The sequence below is a fragment of the Venturia canescens genome, chromosome 2 (genome assembly GCF_019457755.1).
Source record: "Venturia canescens isolate UGA chromosome 2, ASM1945775v1, whole genome shotgun sequence".
In the NCBI taxonomy this organism is placed as follows: domain Eukaryota; kingdom Metazoa; phylum Arthropoda; class Insecta; order Hymenoptera; family Ichneumonidae; genus Venturia; species Venturia canescens.
In genome coordinates, this window is record NC_057422.1 from 12,623,183 (window position 1) to 12,646,748 (window position 23,566).

The following is a 23,566-nucleotide window of genomic DNA, read 5'->3' on the forward strand; positions in this document are numbered from 1 at the left end:
TTTATTTTATTTTATTTTATTTTATTTTTCAGAGCTGTGAATATCATTGCATTTTATATGAATATTTATATTCACGTGAGAGTGCGAGAGATTCGTCGGGTTCCATGGCGATAAATAACGATAAAGGCCATTTAGCGTTTGATTCGTCCTCTGGAAAGAACAACGACAGCTGCGCGGTGTTACGTGTTAAGCTAACATGTATATTATAACGTTGCTCGTGAACGGTAACGCGTTACGCAGTATCCCGCCGGACTGCAAATGCCAGACGATTCATTTTGAGGCATTCCCCAACGAGAATCTTTCTCCTTTTCATATTTATTTTCTAGTAATTGCTTCGCTACTCCACTACCGAAAAGCTCCATTCGCGACGGTCTACAATCGTGAGAATCATCTCGCGAGGATGTTCACTAATTACGAAGGGGCGTCTCGTCCCTCACGCGTTGCCCAGCAAGGTTCTTCGACAATTTTTTATTTCCTCTGATCTCTGACATCGTGAAGATGGAATTTCTTTTTTTTTTTGAAGTTATGAAATTACTCTTCCGGACCGGAATGACGATTCTTTTCTTTGAGAAAAAAAAAACAAAAAACAAAAAATTCCAAACTCGCGAGAACATAAAAAATAACTCGCTCCGGTATCGAGAGTTCTACGCCGTTGAAAATCATCCACGACCAATCAATGGCGCGTGGATAAGAAAAAATGATGAATATTGTTTTGCACTTTACGTTTAAGGATCACGAGTGTCAGGCGAAATGTTCGATGAATCGCACGATGATTTTTCTCCGACCTTTACAACGAACCTGGTGCAAGGCACATAACACTTGCGGGAGAGATTAATACCTATATATACAGTACTTTTATATAATCACAGGCATAAACACTTTTTCATGGTGGCTCGTTGATAAAGGTGAAGGTTTATGATAACTAATGCTACCTTACTTCCATAACAAGTGAGAACCAAGAGAGGAGTTGATTAATTTGTCATAATGAGATTTGAGATCGTTCTTAAGAATAACGCAAGATAGGGTATATAGCCGATTGATTAATGATCGTGCTCTCACTCCCGGGGATGGACGAAGCAGTATTGATTTCACTAAAAAGAAAATGTTTTTTATATTTTTTGTAAAAATAAACCAAGCGATTCGTATCGCAGTGAACAATCGTAAACTTTTCAGACCCAAAAATAAAACTGGCTCAATAGTAAAAGGTTTGCACTTTGTTGGCTCCAGTCCTCGATCTGCTCGCAGGAAAACTTATTCTCGGTCCCACCGGCAAGGTCTCTTGGACAACTCTCGCAGCACTGCCTTGTTTTTTGGGATAAAATGTGGGAAACGAAGCATCGTGTCTCTCGATTCGACAACGAGGACTTAGGCATTTGTTTATTAAACTAAAAATCGCACTGTCTCTCTCAAGCGTTTACAATGATTCTTAAGTCGATGTATGTACATTGGAAATATCCTAGAAAAAAAAAATGTTAACAAATGCCGATAATCTTGGTGACGCGCGCGGACCTTGACTGACGTTAATGCTCTTGACGAGCACCAGCAGACACATGACGACACTATAAACGACGAAGAATAACGAACGACGAGTCGAGATAAAAATGGGCAGGGAAAAAGAAAGAATCACGCAGCTCAGACTTCAACCGAAACTATTTACTTGGGATCCGTTTGTCCTTTCCTTCCACAGTGTCAGATCCATTGCCCCGTTCAAGTACGTCGCACACTCGCTCAATTCGTTTCTGAAATAAAAGCGTTCACTTGCCAAGTCAGGTTTAAGCAGCTCTCGAAATTCAGAGAAATTATGTCCACGCGACTCACAGGAAAGGATCCTTCAGAATAAACGCTCTCGGCTGCATACTTCTCAGGCTGTCACCGTTGTCACACAGTACTTTGGCCATCGTGCTCTTTCGAATTTCCTCCAATTGCTCAGCCGTGAAAGACCCCGGGGAATTAGCATTCTCGTACCAGTATCTGTCGCCTGGACAAAATCAATGCTTTCGAAAAATTCTCCTTCAACTCCACAGCTTATCGCCAGCCTCTTCCAACGCTTCCAAACTCGTGGGATTCTTGAGGAGGGCGGATCGCGAGGATGCAATGTTGGCATGGCGAACCGTGTTAAAAATATTAGGAATTTGAAAATTATGAGAATTTCATAAAATTTGGTAAATCTTTAAAGACATATAAGAGAATATGAATTTTTTTAGATTTTTCTACCACACAGCTCTCGAGTAATCGCGAACACTAAAGTTCACGCGTATGAGCATAGAGTTTGGATGTATGCGGTTAATTAAACATCTCGCGCATAAGAAGTTCGGTTTAACGCTCGATTGTTCGATAACCATGTGGTAAAGAAATTTGAAAAAAATTGTATTTGTATACTCGATGCCAAAGAACGTTATCACCAAATTTTATAAAATTCTCACTCTTCGATTTCGTGATCCACCCTCATCCTTATAGTGAAACTCAGAGCGACGAGAATCAAGTATACTTTTCGACTTGGAGAGTTTATTGTGAAAAACGAGGAGGGTCTGGCTGAAAACCTTGAGGAAGCTCCGATCGCATTTCGCAAAATGAGAAATAACTCGTGGAGCAAATTCTCATTCAACCTGGTCGACAGCAGCGTTTTGATAAAGCTTCAATAACTTCGCTTGAATTTTCAAAGTTTGCTAATCGACGTGCTCGCAAATTTTGGGATCGTAATCTACTGAACTGGAACTGTAGCGCGGGTGGAAAGAAATTTGAAAAAGCGGGCGAAATATAGGGCCGATCGAACGAAATCTTTGAGCAACTTGGAATTGCCGGATTTTTGGGATATTCGCGGCCAGACGAAGTTTTGTACGGCAAGGGGTCGAAAATGATAGAATTTTTATGAAAGAAATGAAATTCAGTCTCACCGAGCCTCGCATTTCTGAAGGTTCGTCCCAAAAGGCACAGGAAGGTTGCACCCACGACCGATCCTTCGGCCGGTATTTCCGAGAGAGCGCCGCTCACGAGATCGATGTCCTCGACATTCCTGCGGCAGATGGAATAAATCGTTGGATCGCACTGCGATTATCGATCACTTAACCGGAGAGTGTAAAATTGAGATAATTAAACGACGAACGAGTGCGAGGAGAAAACGTACTTGTAAACTTTTTGTAGCCTCTCGATAGTTTCCTTAGTCATGCTGCCCTCGAGATCCCGGAAACCGGTGACTTCCGGAAGCTCACAGAAAGCTCTCCACCTCACGTAAGGCGCGAGACCGTGGTCTCTTCCTTGCTGAATCGCTTGAGCCGCGTAATCGACCGCTATGTCGCGAGTTTTCCCATCGTGGAAGTATCTTTCTAGCAATATTTCATTCAGTCCTGGCGGCAATGGTTTTCTCGAGTGTCCAGCTGCATTGGATTATTCATTCGTTAACTTTCTCTGCTTTATGGCTCGTTCTCGATCATAATTTACGGTCCGTCACGTCGGTTTACTACTCGATTTAACTTCGATCGATTATTTCGCTCTCAACGTCCCGACATTCGCATTTTTTTCGAGATACTTTTTACTAAGAGAATTCTACAGTGGGGCAAGAAAAACGGCGCTGACCTGTGGCGCCGGCGATCAGTCGATCGATGGCTCCAGCCTCGTAAAGCTCCTGGGGAGCATAAAATGCTGAGAGAAGGGATCTCTCTCCGGACTTGACCTCTGACCGAGGGTCAACGAGGTCGAGAGTCTTCGGGGTGAGTGCAGCAACGAAAAATAAACCTGCCGAGCCTGCTGCGTTCGATATCGTCGCGTCGATTTTCGAATCGTAACCTCGGAAGTAGCCCTGGCTCGTCAAGCGGAGATCGAACCTTGAAAAATATTTGATTACCTTTGTCAAAGATGTCTCATTGAAAAGTCACTTTCTTGGGAGTGCTTTTATAATTAATTAATCATCGATCCAGAAATTCTTAGCAAATTATCACAAAATGCGAGCTATTTTTTTTCATTAAACTCCAAATGAACTGTCAAAAGTAGTTTTGCCTTCGGAAATTTAAATAAAAAATCGGTTTCCGATCGTCGAGAAAGGTAAAAATAATTGAATCGACGGTCCGGAAAATTGAAAAATAAAATTCTTCAAAACCTCATGCCAGTTCGAAGTTGTGTGCAATCGAGGAAAGAATTTTCTACGTAATTCGAGTGATCCTACGATCCGACAATACTTTACCTATCGAGATTCCCTTCGCCGAGAATAACCGGGAGGAATTCGTTGTAAGTAATGTGTTGCATTTCAGCAATGACGACGCGTCGCGCTTCCTGATAAAGTTTCTCGTCCTCCCACGTTGGATTGAGCAAAGCGAGTTGATCGGCGACTCTGTTGTGTTCCCGGAGAAAGAGCACGTGCATAAGAGCGAGGCCGGGATTCTCATTGATTCGGGGATCACCGCTGAAGAAGCACGGAAGAGATTTGCTCTCGGATCGACAGCTTCCGCTATCGGTCGCTGGCATCGGCAGGTTTTTTTGCTGAGTGTTCAAACGACCTCCGCTTCCTAAACGCAGTGCTCGAGCAGTTTCCTCCGAGTTTCCGTATATCGTCGATAAATCGAGGTACGAAGACGCTTGATTTATTTGCTGTCTTGGACCTAAACATCCCTTCACAGGGCAATTCGAGCGAAATTTATATTATTGCTTCACTTCGCTGTTCCAGTCGATGAAGCAACTATTATTTCGACTCAATTCCGGTACCAAGTGCCAAAAACGACCCACCGAGTACCTCAGTTTGAGGAGGGTCCTGCTTTAGAAAGTCGAAAAAATCGATTCTTTTCGGGAATGTTTTTAGAATGGACGGAAATAACTCAATCGATTTTTTTAATGTGAAAAATACTCGTTTGTACGTGGCTTATGCGCAAAGTCTGATTGTCGAAATTTCTCAACTGCGTACATCACGTTGAAGTGATATTTTTCTTCTTTAGAAGCGTTTTTTATACAACTCGCTAAAAAATATAAAATTTCACGATTTTTCCGGCTTTTATAGGTTCGTATGGAAGGGAAATTTGTGAAAATGGAAAAAAATTCGGAATTTTCGTTCCAGACAATAATTACGATCTCCGCATTGTACACAGCTGGGAACTTTTTAAAATCAGACTTCGCGCATAAACCATGTACGAATTAATATTTCTCAGACGAAAAAAATGTTTTTGGACTTTTGAAGTATCCTTGAAACTATACCTAAAAGTTCGCTGTGCTGAGTTATTTCTATCCACCCTAAAAACGTTGCCGAAAACAATAAATTTTTTGGACTTTCTAAAGCAGGACCCAAGGAGCATATTTTCGGAAAAATCCTTTCTGCGGTACGTTCTGTTTTCTGTTTTTTCTGTTTCCGGAGACACTCTTAAGGAAGTTGAGGCCGTACAGACATTTTTTTTACCCAAAAGTTATGACCTGTACCTTTCAAAAGTTAGGCCAGTTTACAGTTTGGCAATGTTGCGTACTCTTTAAAGAAGAGTTGGGAAAAAAAAGACGAAAAACTGGTGAAAGCTCAGTCGAAAACACAAGGACGGTGACGATCCTAGCGTCAAAAAAACTGCACGGGAAACAGATTAAAATTGACATTATTCAGGAAGCCTTGTTCACGTTGTCCAAAAAATGTCTTATTTTTAGCATAATTTTTAACAGAATATATCACTGAATGTGTCTTGACTTCCATAAGGTTACATGTTATTTGGCCCAAATTATTATTGATTTTTCTCAGCAACGACGCTCCTAAACTTTCTGAAAATTTAACTGATTTTTTTTACACTTCACTTTGTAAGATATGCAGCGATGACATAATTTTCATTCAAATGTCTCAACTTCCTTAAGTTTAGTTGTGAAAATTGCGTGCACGATTTTGTTTTTCAATATGAGAAAAAATGGCGGATAGAAAAGTGTCAGGATCGGACAAAGTGGAAGGCGAGGCTCACCTGAAGGCTGTTGCCCGGATGTGGCGCGGATCTCGCGTACTCCATGCACCCGACGCGATTTTCAGCTCTGATAGGGAAGCATTCGGGATGAAAATTTTCATAATCGACGTCGCAGCACTTGAGTCTGATACCGCCGGTGAGTTCCATCCTGGGAGTATGCGCGAAATCGTTGGCAAGGAATTGTCCGAAGAGTGGGGTGAGGGCCATGAGATGAGGGTGTTTGAAATCGGGGCCGCCGGCGTGAATTTTGGTCGAAACGTCACGGGCGCTCGGGAGCTTTGTTCGGGGCAGGGAAACGCCGTCCTGATATTCGGGCGGTAAGAATCTGGCGTAGGCTTCGAGAGCTCCGCCCCACGTTGGGTGGAGATAATTGTTGCATTTTCCAGAGTGAGTTCTATACCGCTGAGTTTCGCGTTTGCACTCGGCGCTGTTCCTCGCGTATGCGATCGCCGTGTCTCCGGAACAGACGAAGGTCCCGACCGAGGGTAGAAGCCAGACAACGTCTTTCGACGACATGTTCAAAGCTTCCACGATTATCATCGCCATTGTTTCGCTTTGCAGGGCACGTCGCGATAGATTCTTCGCGCCCTCGTTCATCTCGTGAGACGCGCCCAAATACCACGACGGCGAATCTTGGCTCAAGTGAGTTTGAGACTTCCGTATCGTCTCTTCGGTCTTGTAATATTTCTCCATCGAGATATTCGTCCGCAAGGTCAAATCTTGCAGCATCCTCGGTGGCAGGGTCGTACATTGTGCCAATTCCAACAATAAATAATAAACACTGAAAATCAAACGTGACAACTCAAATCGCAGCCTCCTGTCAAATTTTCTATTCATCTCCCATTTCACGCGATCATGGCTTGTTCTTTTACCTTAAAGTGTATATTTCGTTTCATCTGATATTTTCTTCCTAGTTTTAATACTCTCTATTAATTTTATTATATCCCAAGTCTCTCTTTATATCGTGATTGCTACGCTGAGAAAAAGATTTGTGGTTGTTGAAACGCTTGAAAAATGTTCAATTTAACGGAAATATTTAGTCCCATAGGCACGACAAAATATTTATTAAATTTCACAAAATATTTAGATAATCATTCAAATAAATAGGAATTTGGATTAACGAAATTGAGGGTTATATGACGGTATTTGAGTTACTCTAACGTCATATTTCGTTGCAACGAAAATAATTGTATATTGAATCTCCGTTGATTGTCTTGTGATGAGAAAACCTTCAGCTGAATCAACAAAATGATACAAAATGTACTGAACTTTTCTTTCGAGGTTGACATTTGTATGGACAATTTATTTGGTTCGTCATCGATGAGCTTTGGTTAAGCTACACGAAGGAAAAATCTATCAAAATTATTTGTTATTCTGCACAAATCGTGTTGGCTAATATAATAATACGTTTTAATAAATTTTGGGTTGTATTGAACCGACCAGTGTGATTCGATATACAAAATATTTGTCATTCTCTACAAAACTGTTTAGATGCTTCGGTACTTGATATTCAAATAAATATATGATAAAAGTGTTCGTGAATTAAGTAGAAACAAACAAATGTTTCGAGTTCTTCGAACAAAAGATTTGGTTTCACTCGTTTAGTTAATTCGCATAGACAAAAATTGAGTAATTCAGATAAATTGTCGCAAGCAGATGTTAGATCAAGCAACAAAAATATCAATAAAGACATTTAGTTTTTACAACGATTTTTTTTTCAGTGTATCCTTGTCTCTTTCGTGCTTCACTGTGTTACTTATAATTTTACTGGGTATTTTTTATTATTAGTTTTATTATTTCTATCATTAGTTCTATTGCTATTTATGTTTATTGCAGTTTTATATTTTCTACATTGTCATCATCACTTCATATTATTTTCTTCCTCACAGTTACTTTTGTCTAAATTCCATTTTCATTTTGTTTTACTTCGTATCAATTGCTTCTATATTCTCGTATTTTTACTTTTTACTTGTTAATTTCGTCATCTTCATTAGCATAATGTTGTACCTCGTTATTTTTAAAAATATTGTTATCACACCTGTTATGGGTTCCCGAGGCCTAATAAACTCGAATCAATCAATCAAACGATTCTCCACTTACACGAAAACGAGCTCGCATGGGAGCTTTCGAACCGGCAGTCTCTTACAACCAAGAAAATTTTCTTCGAGCAGAAAAATGGGACCTAAAACGCCGATAAATCGCCGCTGCGCGTTGGCGAAAAAAAATCAAACAAGAAATTCTCGGCACGAGTCACGGTTTCGGATACGCGATCGAATGTGCCTGGGGGGAGATCGAAACTGAATAAATGTTATTAAAAAACGGAGAGAGTGCAGCACGTGATTTTGGGATCTCGAAAACGTCATGGATACGAGCATCGCAATCCTCGGGTGAATGCGTTTCATTATCATACGGAATATTCAATTAGGACGTTGCTATTGAAATTCTCTCGCGCAAGAGAATCGTTCGTAAATCTTGGAGATCAGCCTCAGGCAAAGTTTTTCGTTCCCAGTTACGATTAATGCTCTTTTCTCACGTGTTTTTTTTTTTCTTTTTTTTTTTTTGTGAGAGCTCGAAGTGATGGAAAGTCTGAAAAAAATTAACGTCCTCATAATTAGACGCGTCAATAGCTGGCACGATTTCTGTTCCTTCCACTTTTCGCACTTCGCACACGCGTTGCATCACCATTTTCCTCCGGCTGCTTTCAAACACGAGGACATTTGCATTTTGCACTGTACACACTCGCTGAACAAATCTCTCAAACCTTCCGAGGGTTGTTGCTCCAGTATGAATAATCATGATAATAAATAAACAAACAGCAGCACGCGGGGAGACATTCTCGATCACGAGTCCCAAGATCCGTTTCCTTTCTTTTCTCAAACGAGAGTTTCGTCACATTTAATGTGAGGAGAGAATCGTTAAATAAATGTCACCGAACGAATAATAATTATTGCGACCTCGTTAATTTATTCAGCGAATCTTACGCCGTCCTTTTTGACGTTACTTCGTCGATTTTGCCACCGGGAGGATCGCTTTTCAGGGCCGTTATACGAGCAAAGTTGCGGAGAAAATGGGAAAAAATCATCAGTTTGTGATTCCATCGAGGCAAACTTGCTCGTAGAAAAATTTCTTTCGACCTCTCACTTCGCGCGGTCTTCTCGCCGCGTTGAATTCGTCGATCGATTTTGAGAGAAGAAAAAACGAGTGCGACAAAGAACGTTATTTACGGAGGTCTTAAGTTCGTTCCTCTGTCGCGACCAGCTTTCGAAAGCCCGAGTTTATGCTGCGCGCGAAATCGTTCGTGATTGACATTTATTGTGGCTGCGTTGAGATTTTTGAAACTGCTCAACACACAATAGAAGATTAAAAATGAAAAAGAAATCTGCCAGTTGCCAATTTGACCTCGGGTCACGCTGAAATCTCTGCGACCATAATAAAACGACGCCTTTACAGACTCCTTCGCACTCGTAACAACATCCTCGAGCGCGTTGAATGAACTTGAGTGAAAAGAAAAGATTGGCCAATCGATTACGAATTTTCGGAGCTCGCCAAATAAGGCGAGAAGGAATCCTCGTTCAATATTTAATCCCGGCGATATAAATTGCCCGAGTCGCACGATTCCACGCCTCACGTTTCCTCACATCCGCCCTTTTGGCTGTCAACACTAAAGTTTTTACTTGCAAGAATCAACCGCGATTTATGCATGATATTTCACTTTTTCATTATCCAATCGACTCTAATCGCCCGAAAACCTTTTATAATTATTCATTCTGACAGCGATTTGCCCCATACATTGGTCAAGACCCCAAATGATCGTGGCGTGCTCTAAAATTATTGCACAATAGTCGCTCAAGCGATCGAATTCGACCTCAATTATTTCCTCTAATTTTCATACGAAAAAATGGAGCCCCGAACATCAAGTGCTCGAGAGACGAGCAATGTTTTGAGCTCTCCTAACGAAATCGTCCCCAAAAGTCCACACTCCGTTATGTCATCGTCTATTTTTCGACCGATCGCTCGGTAAATTTAGTTGAAACCTTCCGAAAATGCAGATTAGCTGGGACCATCAGTTCGCCGAAGGAGATTAACCCTTTTCAGAGAGTGACAGCTTGGAATTAGACTAACCGAATTCAGTTCGAATAAAACTCTGTCGAGAACAGCAGCAGTGTTTTCACTCGGGGTAACTTGAATAAAGAGTTTTCAAACGACAGAAGCTGCTGACCCTGCACGACTGGCCTCGAGATTGGGCCATTCCCTGAATTTTATAACTTCGAGTCGCTGCTGTAAACACGCGTAAATATTCTTACAAAGAAATAATAAAAACGAACGATTTTTCCGACCTAAACACTCGTGCATGGACTCCTCAAATGCGAACGATCAAAAATATTTGAATAAATTTACGAATAAAATATAAAAAAGTCTGCTGTCAAGACTTTTTTTCAGTCATCACCTTCGGTTGCCTCGGCTCTTTGACATTTTGTAAAATACATTGAAGTTTTTAGTTATTGAGATCATCTGTCAGATGTTCGAGGGATAAATAAAAAACACGTGAGTCCGTCGAACAGACATTTCGTCCCCCTCTTGAATTTTGTTTAAACTCGTTTCTTTTCCTAAATTAGACTCTCCCTCTGCGTGGCTAGCTCAACTAATTCAAAGCTGCTTTCCCACTCGCTCATTACACGCTCTCTCAAACGTGCTCAAAATATGAAAAAGAAAGGAGTCGTTCCGAATGTATATGGAAAATCTGGAAATGCTCGTTGAAAGGGTTGCAAGGTCGATTCCATTTGAAGAAATGTTCTTAAACCCATCGAAGCTGGTCTCGTTCCGAATGACATTTAGAAAGACTCGCGATCCCTGGCACAAACTGGTCGCATTGTATCCCCGCCGTGAATTCGATTTCTCGTATATCGAACAGTAACGCAAATGGCGCCAAGCGATTTTTACTCCTTCGATCCCATTCATTCTTCGCACTGCACGGGCTTTGACCTGCTCAATACCTCACGATCACACTCGTGGAATATATCCCGTATAGAAATATAATTCTTCTGTATATATAAATGAATGCGCGGAGAGGGATCTCTCCGAGAGCGGAGTTGACATTTAACGAATCCTTCCTGGTTCCCTCGTGACTTCCTTACGCAACCGGTTCCACGATCCCACGCTAAAGTTCGTACCATAGACCCAGATACCGTTCCACGCCTTGTTTTTTCTTTCCTCCGCGTCAGACTTCTTCCTACCGTAATTAACGAAGGATCGAAATAAAAATTGCTTCTTACGAAAGAGCATGATTGGGGCTCGGAAAAAGCGAAGCTCGTAATAACGAAGCTCCATGCATGGTCGTTGTGGAAACTCGATCGGTGCGTGCACTTGAGTCGGTCGTGAGTGAATTGGGGGGCAAAAAGGCTTTTGGGGTTTTACGAATGCCAAAAGTTATTTATGAATTGAGGAAATTTCATCACGGAATTGTGTGGGGTAAAAAAGATCCGAAAATCCCAATAACCTTGCTGCCGCCTGCATTGCGAAAGTAAAATCACGCGTTGACGCGCGATCAATTTGAGATTAGAGATGAGGAAAATGAGGAGACGAAGAAAAACAAGAGGCAACGATGACGCGAACAGTTTCGAAAATCGTTAAAGCTTGACTCATTATGATCGGAGCTGTAAGGACGTCGATAAAAACCGATGTGGGCGGTATTTTTATAAGGTTCGTACACGCAGACACGAATACCATTTGTCGGAATCGTACACGCTCGGTTGAATTACGCATGGTACAAGTGAGATATTGTACCCGAACACTATTCCAGATACGGTAACTTGGGCACATAACAATTCCCTCGCTCCCTGCCCCGCTCTCTTTCTTCGAACCGCCTTTCTTCTCCTTCGTCTTTCGAATTGCACTTCTCATTCTTTAGATGCTAATCGCCAAAGAAATTATACATAAAAAACGAATCAAATGTGCGTGCAATCTCTGCATAGTTTAAAGTGTGTCACGCGCCATACGGACAATGATTTTTCGCCTTTTTTTATCCATCTGTCACGGTCTGTGACGGATGAGGTAACGAGGGAGCGCGCGAGCTCGACTTTTTCAGTCTCCTTGTTGAAAGAAATTTCCATCGCCGTTCAAAAGTCGTAAACAAATTTTTATTTCAATTTTTTGCCTTCAACTTTTTTGTCTCCTTCCGATTTTTAAGGGGGTGAAGTTTGGAGGAAATTCGGTGCAATTCTGAGCCGAATTTCATCGATAATGTCAATTCTCAGTGGCTTCTTTTCAGTCTGTTTATCAACTGTCATTTGTGAATTCCATCTACTTCGGGCTGTGGAGTATTCCAATTTTTTGACCCGACAACCACTTTTTTCGCGCTACCGCGAACGGGCGAGCGATGAAAATAAACATTCGAGATTGTTGAATAAATCAACGGGGAAAGAATTTTATTCGGATGACTCCTCGGCTTGGATGAGAAATGAAATAAAAAAACGAACAATTTGAACGATGTTACGGCGTAGTTTCAAAGAGTGCTGACGATCATCGAACTCCGTTCGGCATCGTCGGGTATCAACAAAAGAAAACAAAACTCGCAAAGAAGAAAAAAATTCCACGAAAGTTGAATAATTTCAGGATTTTTGTGTGAGGATTTAAAGTAAAAAATGTCGTCTTACCTGACGGTAAAAAAAAACATCGCTGCTGTGAACGTGGCCCCGGTGGGGATCGCCGTCGGCGACAAAGATAGACGAAGAGACCAGCGCGATCAAGATCGCGCGACTGTCATACGATTATAAACGAATGAACGGTCCGAAAAAAATGGCTCGTGAAGCAGAGAATCACTCGAGAAACAAGTTCATCGAGAATCGTTCACTGTTGCACTAGAATGAAAAAAAAGAGATGAAAATTGCGAAAGACGAAAAAGTTTGAAAAAACTTTTTTGGATGCGCGAAAAAAACGTATTTGAGAATTTTACCGGGCACGGAGTCACGTGACTCTCGGAGAATTTGCAATCGTGTGGCGTAACGTAGCGAAGTCGAACCTCAACTAAGAGGCCAGTGTAAGAACGAAAGTACGATCGATGAGACTCTTATGGGGATTCGAGCAAGACGTATATTCACATTAGGCATGAGAGTGGAGGGGCCCAAAGAAGCGGGATCGTAATCTGCCTGGCACTTACGCCGTAACGAAAGTATACACACGATTCGATACAATCGCCACGAATAGGTGTAAAAAAAGCAGTAAAAAGGAGCCAATTTGAGGGGATAATTAAGATCGATTTATTCGTTGAACTCGAAGAATTTTTTTCCACTCCCTTTCATCTTCGTGAGTTCGTTTGTTTCTTTTTTATCACCGGTGACTCTTATTTTAATTAACAGGTGGGTAAAAAGATCCATGAAAAAATAATGGACTCTTGCCAGCATTCTTAATTGTATACCAATAAAGTCATCATTCCGGATAATTCTTTTTGTTACCTTCAACATCGAAGATTATTTCGTAACAAATGGCACGAATAAGAAATATAAAACTAATTGAAATTGTGCAACTGAGGAGTAATTAGTGAGAAATTATTCAAGACGTTTTTTTGTACCTCTGAATTATTCAAACGGTGAGGAAGCCTCGGAGAAAAATGATCGTGATGGATTTCCTATTTTTACGTACAGCCTTGAAATTCACGTGGATAAAACACTTGGGGGTTGCTCAATTTTTGTGTCACGATCCTTCGTCGTCGATTCATCCGTTTGCTGGAGTCGAACGAGTACATTTTTTTTTCGAAAATTCAACTCTGCAAACGTTTCTTGCTTTGGTTCATTCCAGGATCCATCACCGCGACAAAATAATCGTCAAATCAACGTTCACATGTTCGCTCCGTACAATTCCCTCAACTGATCTCCAGATCTTAATTTAAAATGATCCAATCTTAGGATTTATCATGCTCCTTTGAATGCGGCTATTAAAATGTACCGTTTATCGATTGAATATTCAATCCTTATTGGAGCTGTTTGTGTTACGGATGAACATTTTTGCCGCGCCTCGTTTCGAACTTATATATTTACAGGTGGGATTGTAGTCACGAGACACCTCGTGACTGCGCGATCCCCTTTACGTCCTTTTTCACTCGCGTTATATCGTCGAGTCAAAAGATCGCGGCGTGCATATGCATATACGAACCTGCTCGAAATTTCATTCGAATAAAAAGTGTCAATTAGTGAATCCTCAGTAGCGTTAAAAATTCGTAGAAATTAATTTTTTTTTTGTAATGTTGAATATAAAAATAATTCTTTTTATTATTAATTATGTTTTTTTGTCGAAAAACCTCTCGATTCGAACGTTCAAATATTTCGTTTGAGGGGAAGAATTATGTTCGATTTTGCGAAATTTTTTAATACCGTATATTCATTTCCTCTTATTTTCCTCTGGGATTATGAAGTCATCCTGAAGGCGGTAAATCAATCGATCGTTTCGCTAATAACCCAGAGATATTCCATCGCCGAGATCCTTATCGTTTTGTCTCTCGATCGATGTCGTTGTGCAAATTGACGGACGGGATATGTGCCGTTAAACATGAGTGCAGTAAGACGTCTTATTTTCACACTTATCCTCTTCTGTAATCTTCGTTTTCCTGTTACTTTTTATTTATATTGGTGATTTATTCAGTTCTTCGTCGAGCCCGTTATTCCTTGAATTAAAAAGTGACAGAATTTTTGAACGAATGGGAGAGGAACGTATTGCAATTTCGTGATGAAGAATTTTTTCGCAAAATGAATATTTTTCTTTGAGGTATTCGTTGGAAAATTGCCGATTCTTTCGTTAAAAGAATGAAAATTATTCGGTGGTAAAAAAATGTTTGTTTGCGAAAGAGACTCGAAAAAATTTGGAAATTTCATGAAATAAAGTTGAAACTGCCGAATACTGTAAATATCGTTTTGTTTTTTAATCGCATTCAATTAGTTTTTCATACAATTTCGGATTATATCAACGGAGAGATGGAAGTGGATGAAATTTAGAGTAAGCGATAGAGAAAAAGAAAAAAAAAACGTATAAAAAGAAGATCGGATAAACTGCAATCCCATTGATTTTTATTGAATCGATTCTCATTCGTAAAACGCACCACTTGTATACTCTCGGATGTATTTAATGCCTAAGATTGAATTCACGCTCAGCGCGTTGGAAAAAAAGGAAAAAAAATGGTTTACGAAAGTTCTAGGAGCGCACATCGTCCGTGTTATCGAGAACCGCTCCGCTGTAAGCGAGATCCCAATAATGCTCGACCTGGTGTTTCTTGAAGTGTTCACGAGCCATTTTTTCAATTGGGCAAACCTTGAATTTCATCTCACCAAAATTACGCTGTTTACTTGTGCCCTGCCAAACGAGGACACATTTGTTTGGCACGTCGTTACCATCATTGTCCTTTACTATGTCCTCTTCCCACTTAATACGATGCAACATCAGACGCTGATATTTGCTCAATTGTTTTGCCCCACCCTCGACCACGACCACGTTGCAGTCACGAAAAAGCATCACGCAGCCCGTCAAGTAAAGCTGCTTCGCGTTCGTCTCCACTTTGAATTTTTTCGATGCGTTGTTTATCAAATCTCGTATTCTGTAACATTTTCAATGGTCATTCAGTGATTTATTTGAGAAAATTCTTTCAATTTTATACGAGGGGATATTGAGCTATTATCCTTTTTTATTTTTGACGTTTCATTGAATATTTTTGTTTATTCATCTCATGAAACCTTGAAATATATTTTTTCCCAAAACGATGATTTTTCTTGCTTCCAAATGTCAATTTTTCCGTGAGTCAAACAAGGGACCAGATGTTTATCAAAATTTCGCCTTAACCATTCGAAACTTTGCTGTTTCTTGGAAAAACGACTTTAAAATATTCGACCTGATGCAAGATTGATATTTTTTTTTGTTAATTTTTAAATGTAAAAATTGTTTCATCTTAAGATTAGAGGGTCCATTTGGAATCATAGTTACTATACAAATGGTTTTGTTAAAAAAACCGTTGTACGTGAACTGAAAACTATCAATGTTGTACTGTTCGTATTACTTTTTGGTTTTTAACGAAACAAACCTGTAAACAGCCACGTGAACTCCGAGCGAGGTGTCTTCTTTGAGTTTTCTGGCTTTTTTCTCTCGTCTTTGATCAGCCGTGAGCCGTCTGGCCGCGTTCGCGTCCTCATGAGCCTTCAGCCTTTTGGCCATTTGTTGTCTAACGTGAGCCTCAATTTTCGTTGGATCCTGAACGGCCTCGGTCCCGAGAACCCGCATCAAATTCGATATACGCAATTTCGGTTCCGGCGGCGCTTCGAGACCTAAACGTATTTTTTCCTGTTCTTCTTTCCACGCTTCCCGACGATTTTGACGACGCAATTTTTTTCGTTCTTTCTTCGTTAAGAACACCGGCATGTAAATAGGCTTCAAAGGATCCGCTAAAAAAAAGCATCAGGAAGACATGAATGTTGGGAAATCACAGGTACGAAAAATATTTGTATTTTTTTGTGATAAATTCATCGCAATTTACTGTATTTATATAAAATGGTTTCTGCTAAAATTCGTTCAACAAAAGCGAACGATAAAAACTGAGAGAAAACTTACTGGGTGGTCTCATCTGGGTTGGATGCTCGACGAGATTGGTAATGGCAGTAGCTTTAACGCTAGAGGATTCATCATCAGTGGGATAAGATCCGTTGAGAATGACGGAGTCCCACCATTCAACATTGGGTACATCTTCGCTCTGGGCCTCGGTTTTGGGTGCAATGAGGGCCAATTTGGTTGCAGAACTGATACCAGTTTTCCTGGCGATTTGGCTAATCTCGTTTTGCAATTTTTCCAATTGGGCTTTCATCCGAATACGTTCAGCGATTTGTTGAAATTTTCCAGGCTCGTGAAACTTTAGAGCACGTTTGCCACGAATAGCGGATTTAACGCCGATTCGCGTATCGAAGAAATGAGTATCTTGAATTTCCTCTGGACCTTTTGATTCTTGCAATTGCGCCTTAAATTCCTCTCGCTTTTTCGCTCTTATATTCGCTTTAAGGGTCGGGACTACTTGAGTCAACTGGACTTCTTTGCCCGTGATGTCAACGGTTCGTCCAGCCTCATCGAGAATCAACGGCGTTGGTTTGTCCGGCACGCTCACGTTGTTCAATACTCCCGAACTCAGCTTGTTCCGTATTTGTGCCTGGAGAGCAGCTATTTTACGCGCCTTGTCCGAATCCGTTTTGCTCAGTAAACCCTGATTGTACATACTTGCGACGTTAGTCGTTGTTTCCCGAGTTTTCAACACCGGCCTCATCGATTGCACATCCTCCTGCTTTATCGCTTTCAGAGCTCGCTTTCTTTCCTCTATTTCTCTCTGTGCGTTTGCCATCATTTGTTTTATCTGCATAAAAATGGTGTTAATTTGATTTAAAATATTCACGCTTTAGACAAATTATCAATTTATGTTCATTGTACTTTATTGGTGAGTATTCAATCTGTCAAATCTTATATTCACTTCAATAAATATTTCGATAAATAATTTGACTAATTAATAGAATATCATAAAATGTATGAAAAAAATTATGTTGTAAAATTCACATTATTAATAAGAGTTGATTCACAATTATTGAAAAATGGTAAATGATCGCATACTCTAAGCATTAGTTTTGATGGAACTTTACTCGATTCTAACATGAAAATAAAGCGATATGCTTACCTTATCAGGAGATAATTGGGTTTCGATGTTGGTGTCATTTTTAAGCTCGTCCTCTCGAAGTTTTGGCTTCTTTGCATCTTTATCCTTTTCTTTTTCATCCGCATGGATGCGTTTTTTGCTTTTTTGGGCTGCTTTGGTATCATCGTAAATCGTGAAAATTTTTTCTGTTAATTTTGTAGCTTTCTTGTCCTCCAAAAGTGCCGAAAGTTTATCTGTGGAACAGTTAGATTTTACACATTGACGTAGATTCAAAACAACCCAGTTATTGGTAAATTTGATAAAAGTAATAAGATTTTAGGATTTAGTTTTTTTTATATATATACCCGCTGTTTTACGCTTGTCGTAACCCGATGTAATGCAATTGACAGCAGCAGTAACAATGGCTGGTTCACCAAAACCCAAAAACTTATTCACAGCTTTTTCAATCTGAGGCTTCATCTCGTCTATTTCTTTTCTAGTTAAATACGACATTTTGACACTGTCTTTTTGCACGCTCTTTAGATGAAAAATAACTAGCGTTCAATTCATTTGTGCAAATTCTAAATGAGTTTTCTGATTCACGACATAACCTACAATGTGAGGTTATAAATACTCCAGAACGATCTACACTCAGCTCAATACAGAAAGAACTGTATTTTATTTATTTCCTTGCGAGTTTAACGAATCTTCACATTATGTACAAGTTTATGACTTTTAAATACTATAACTATTCATCACTTCATTTTTACACGACACAACGCGCCGGAACGTTTGCATATCTGATGTCTGATGGGAATTTAAAATGTGTAACGATGAGAATATAACCGTAACGCTATCGAACAGATTTCCAGCAAAGCTCGATCACAAACTCATTTCCCGTACCGCCAATAACTATAGACCGACTGATTTTGGATTTCAGCCATTTCAGCTCACGCCCTAAAATTATTATTTAACAAACTTTTTGTAATCATGAGGAATCGTTTCGAAAATCTGGTTTTATTCCGAAGGCAAATTCTTATTGGGACAGATTTCTAAAAGCGATGGATCTTATTATATATATTAGGAATCTTTTTTTCACCGGGAAGTATTCCTAAATTGATTTGAATGTATTTGAAAATAATTTACAATTTTTTATTTTTCACTTTTTCATGGCCATCGATCGTGAAGTCAGGACCCATAGTTTTACGTTACTCGGGACTTTGGGACAATTATTGGAAAAAGAGTAAAAGGACTTCTCATCTTGTTTTATATATATCTATGCTGTTTTTTCGTAGTTTATTTTTATAACGACTTTCCGTAATCATCAGACTGAATCTTCTGCAGGCTGCAGAAATTGAAATATTATCGCGATTTTGTGGATTTATATATCGACTTGATTTTTTCAGATAAAATTATTTATTTTCATAAAAGTTTGAGACTGAAAAGTTATAATGCACTTATTTATGTTGAATCTTCTCCCATTTTTGTTTGTTTTTGTTTTATTTAATAAACAGATATTCGACAACTGTTTTCATTATTTAAATAAACAAACGACCGCGAACTTCGATCAGTAGTGATCAGAAGTCAGAGATCCAAAATCAGTGTTCACGGAGTTATATTTTCTGTATTGGTCACTAATCTTGGAATATAAATAAACCATAGAATAAGTTGAGATTGAACAAATAATTCATAACTATCGACAGGAAACATTCATTCGAAGTTTTTATAATCACGTTTGTGACATTTCATTCGACTTAAAAATAAAATCATAAATTTTGAACGAAAAAAATTTACTCCGATCCAACTCCGTGACAGGAGTAACATAACTAGATGACCGGAAAAATTTCGGCCAGGTAAAAGGAGACAAGGTTATTAGTGAAATATTGTCACGGTTGTCAAATCACCAAATCGATGAATCAGAATCTTTATCACGAAATCGAGCGATAATTAACAAAAAAGTAAGGTGTTAAAGAAATAGGTGTGTAATGTGGTCATAGATTTAGAAGTATTAGAAAAATAAAAATTTAACACTCGTCGTGTGCTACTTTGTCGATTAATTCTTGAGTCGACAGTTTTTTTTTCTGTCTTCTTTGCAATTCCGAACATAAACATGGATGTATTAAATAAATTAAGGAATACGGTGAGCAATACGATAAGCAATACAGTAAACAGTACGGCATACGGTTTGTCGCAACTGTCGAGTGTTCTGCCAGGAAATCCGGTAACTCGAGAGTTTGAGGCGACTGCACATGTTGCAAGTGCTGGTCCTGGTTTATTGTGGAAAGTTTACAGTGGTTATAAAAAATCAACTCGACAAGAAGCCTCGATATTCGTGTTCGAAAAGCGCATGTTGGACCGCTGGTCGAGCAAGCAGGAACGCGAAGCTGTTCTCGAAACGTTGAAACGAGGAGTAACACAACTGACTAAACTCCGCCACCCACAAATTCTCATAGTTCAACATCCATTAGAAGAGTCTCGAGACAGTTTGGCCTTTGCGACCGAACCTGTTTTTGCCAGTCTTGCCAATGCTCTTGGCAATGTTGAAAATATTTCGATACCCTTGTCCAAAAATCTTCGTGACTACAAATTACTGGATGTAGAAATTCGCTATGGCCTCTTACAACTTGGCGAAGGCCTTGCTTTTTTGCATGGTGACGTCAAACTCCTTCACCGTAATGTTTGCCCAGAGTCTATCATCATCAACAAGAACGGAGCATGGAAAATTTTTGGATTCGATTCTTGTGCCCTGAATCAAAATCCTAACGATAAACAGGTATTTTTTCTTTAGTTTATTGTCTATCAGATTTTATTTCTCTATTGCCTTCGTCATGGATTTTCATATTAATTAATATTCACATATTTCAAATGTTCCTAATTTTTTATAAAAACTGGGTCAATATTGATGAAGCCAAACAAAAATTCTAACAACCATTTTTCTTATTTTTCTTATTTCGTGTTTAGTCAAATTTGCCATAAAATAATGAAAATATATTGTGTAAACTCAAATATTTATATGTCATTTTTTTTAGCCATCATGGTCGTATGTTGAGTACGATCCTACAATTCCAGCTATTGGTCAGCCTATATTGGATTATCAAGCTCCTGAGTGTATTGTGGCTGGGAGTTGTTCTCCAGCTAGTGATATTTTTTCTCTGGGAATGTTGGCATATGTGTTGCACTCGCCGGGCAATCGTCCACTCCACGAATCTCATGGAGATGCCTCAAAATGTCGACGTTTTTATGCAGATTTTAAAAACTCGCTCACATCGACAAAGCTTGCTCCTGTTCCGGATGCTTTTCGAGATACGGTAAAACTTATGTTGAGTAGCAATCCGGAACTCAGACCAGATGCCCATCAATTTATCAAGGTAAAATATATCATGTTTTCTCAATTATTCAACGGTGTTATGAGTTTTTGCTATCAATTCAATTGTTTATCTTATAAACTTTTTCAATGGTTTATTTTACTTGTAAAAGCCATCTTACAATCTTGTTCCTTTCAGATCGAATATTTCATGGACATCGGGGTTAAGACTCTTAACTACTTAGACAAATTGTTCCAATGGGACAATTTACAAAAATCACAATTTTACAAAGGCTTGCCTCAAGTGATGAAACAGTTTCCGCATCGCGTTGTACTTCACAGAATTTTGCCATGTTTGTATAAAGAATTTGTAAACGCTCCGATGATCCCATTTGTTCTACCAAGTATTCTTCAAGTTCTTGAATCCTGCACCGCTGAAGAATTCAGCGAGCATATTTTACCGAACTTGAAACCCGTGCTTGCCCTTGAAGAACCACCACAAGTAAATATTCTCCTTCAATTACTTAATTTCACATTCAGTTTCAAGCTCTTCAATGATTCAATCAATATTTTCGATCACGATATATTATTTCGTCGAAAATATTTCTACAAATCCGAAAGAATTTTTGCAACTAGTTATACGATTTTGTTCATCAAAGTTTTGTTTCTCAAACCATTTATATTCAAGTTTAAAAATTTTTTTCTCACTTCACTAAATGGTTTTTTTTTTTTTTTTCATTTTCAGATCAGTCTCGTTTTGATGCAACGTATCGATCTCTTATTGAAACTTTGTACCGCTGAAGTGATAAAAAACGATATAGTGCCACTGTTGACCCGTGCCTTGGATTCACGTCTCGAGCAACTCCAAGAATTATGTCTTTCGGCGTTGCCCTCCATAGCAAATTTAATCGAAAGCCCTTCGATGAAAAATGTTATTCTACCACGAATTAAAAAATTATGCTTGGCTGGACCGGGCGGTGGTAGAAGTTTGAGCGTGCGCGTCAATTGCTTATTGTGTTTGGCAAAAATGTTGGAACATCTCGACCGATGGCTGGTCCTCGATCAAATATTACCGTTCCTGCAAGAAATCCCACACGCCGGTGAACCCGCTGTTTTAATGGCTATCATAGGTAAGAATAAATCAAATCGAACCGAACTTAAGCAATCCTTCGAATAATGTATATTTATAAAATTCCTTTTTAATAAGAAAAGGCGTAGATGGGATCTGATCAAAACTGGATAAAAATATTTTTTTTTGTAAACGAAGCTAAAAAGGATCGTGTATAAAATTGTTTCAAATATTCCAGGTATATACAAAATGGTACTGACTCACAGTAAGTTGGGGATAAGCAAAGAAACTTTGGCGACCCAAGTATTGCCATTTTTAATACCACTTTGCATAGAGCAGAATTTGAGTCCACCGCAATTCGAAGCTCTAGCAAGCCTCGTTACCGATATGATTCAACGAGTAACGACGGAGCATCGCGAGGCATTGCGTCAGTTGGACGCTGTAAGGAAAGAAGCTCAAAAATTAGACGATGCGTTGATGCAATCAGCAAATTCGTCGACCACATCTAACGTTTTGGACGAAGCTTTCCCCAGAGGGGAATTGTCGAGAACGACGAGCTCCACACCGATCAAAGATGGCAAGGGATTGACGATGGAAGAAAAGCATCGGTAAGGCATTTGACGAGCAGTGCGAATACTCGAAACGACAATGAAAATATTTTCGTTTTATAGTACTGCCACCAGAAAATTGACAGATCAAATTTGTTTCCTACAAATTTGCTCATTTTAAAGCATTTTCTAACGCTTCGATAACTTTTTTTAGACTGGCAAGACAACAAGAGAGCAACCAGAGGTTGCACTCTCAGAGCCCGATGACACCGAAAACTGTGACGAGACCATTGAAACCTGAGCCAAAAGATCTCACGAGTACTCTGCTTCAAAACAATTTAAACCAACTAAACTTGTCGAGTGGAAAACCGACAAATTCAGGGCCAAATTATTCGGGCATAACATCGCCGACTTGGCAGAGCGCAACTAAAACCCAGTGGAGAGGACCGGAAATGGCAGGAGCGCTTTACAATCCGACGAACCAACAGAATAAAGATATCAATTGGTCGACGAACGGTTCACCTGGATTGACGAACTGGGGTCAAAATTATTCCACCTCCAATTGGAATTCGTCCACAATGTCAAATACTTTTGGTCAAAATCATACCAATATTATGAGTCCAGGCTCGAACATTCCATCAAACTCTTTACTACTTGGACAACAAATTTCCCCCCAAGAACAAACGAAAACAAATTTATCCACCCAGGATATAATCGATTTTCTCAGCTAATAGTCTCGAAGTGTCGAAAATAAAACGTGATTAGCGAATTTTACGCAAAAATATCATTATACCAATGTATCATAATATTCATACAGGATTTTAATTTGCACATCCGAGCTAACATTTCGTGCACTCCATTGAATTTGTACATACGATTGAAATATAAATAATTATTCCAAGGGATTCGTTCCAAAGAAACATTAAAAAAATAACACTGCAATGTTGTCCCCCAGCATTTTTTGCGTGCATTCCACAGCTTTTGTGCAACGAACATAATTTAAACATAAATAATTGTTCACAATTACGATAGCTTGGCATATTAAAAAAATATAAAATATCGTGGAGCAAAAACTTCCTACAATTGTGG

General features: G+C 39.4%; 3 protein-coding genes across 3 annotated transcripts; 1 reads left to right on the forward strand and 2 right to left on the reverse strand.

The window, feature by feature from the left end:
- Positions 1 to 1,359: 1,359 nt before the first annotated feature.
- LOC122406609 (peroxidase-like) lies at positions 1,360 to 12,936 on the reverse strand. The gene is made up of 9 exons (XM_043412148.1): positions 12,865 to 12,936; positions 12,566 to 12,769; positions 5,913 to 6,693; positions 4,178 to 4,602; positions 3,574 to 3,821; positions 3,125 to 3,374; positions 2,895 to 3,013; positions 1,819 to 1,978; positions 1,360 to 1,739 (listed from the first exon to the last, which is right to left on the reverse strand). The coding sequence occupies exons 2-9, from the start codon at positions 12,583 to 12,585 to the stop codon at positions 1,640 to 1,642; spliced, it is 2,103 nt and encodes a 700-aa protein (XP_043268083.1). The 5' UTR covers positions 12,586 to 12,769; positions 12,865 to 12,936; the 3' UTR covers positions 1,360 to 1,639.
- A 2,010-nt stretch (positions 12,937 to 14,946) lies between these two features.
- On the reverse strand, positions 14,947 to 18,380 carry Prp3 (pre-mRNA processing factor 3). Its single transcript, XM_043412706.1, has 5 exons — positions 17,922 to 18,380; positions 17,599 to 17,810; positions 16,497 to 17,283; positions 15,973 to 16,330; positions 14,947 to 15,492 (listed from the first exon to the last, which is right to left on the reverse strand). The coding sequence occupies exons 1-5, from the start codon at positions 18,067 to 18,069 to the stop codon at positions 15,093 to 15,095; spliced, it is 1,905 nt and encodes a 634-aa protein (XP_043268641.1). The 5' UTR covers positions 18,070 to 18,380; the 3' UTR covers positions 14,947 to 15,092.
- Positions 18,381 to 19,212: 832 nt separating this feature from the next.
- LOC122406894 (SCY1-like protein 2) lies at positions 19,213 to 23,382 on the forward strand. The gene is made up of 6 exons (XM_043412699.1): positions 19,213 to 20,329; positions 20,586 to 20,924; positions 21,060 to 21,362; positions 21,606 to 21,990; positions 22,168 to 22,537; positions 22,692 to 23,382. The coding sequence occupies exons 1-6, from the start codon at positions 19,667 to 19,669 to the stop codon at positions 23,206 to 23,208; spliced, it is 2,577 nt and encodes an 858-aa protein (XP_043268634.1). The 5' UTR covers positions 19,213 to 19,666; the 3' UTR covers positions 23,209 to 23,382.
- The last annotated feature ends 184 nt before the right edge of the window (positions 23,383 to 23,566 follow it).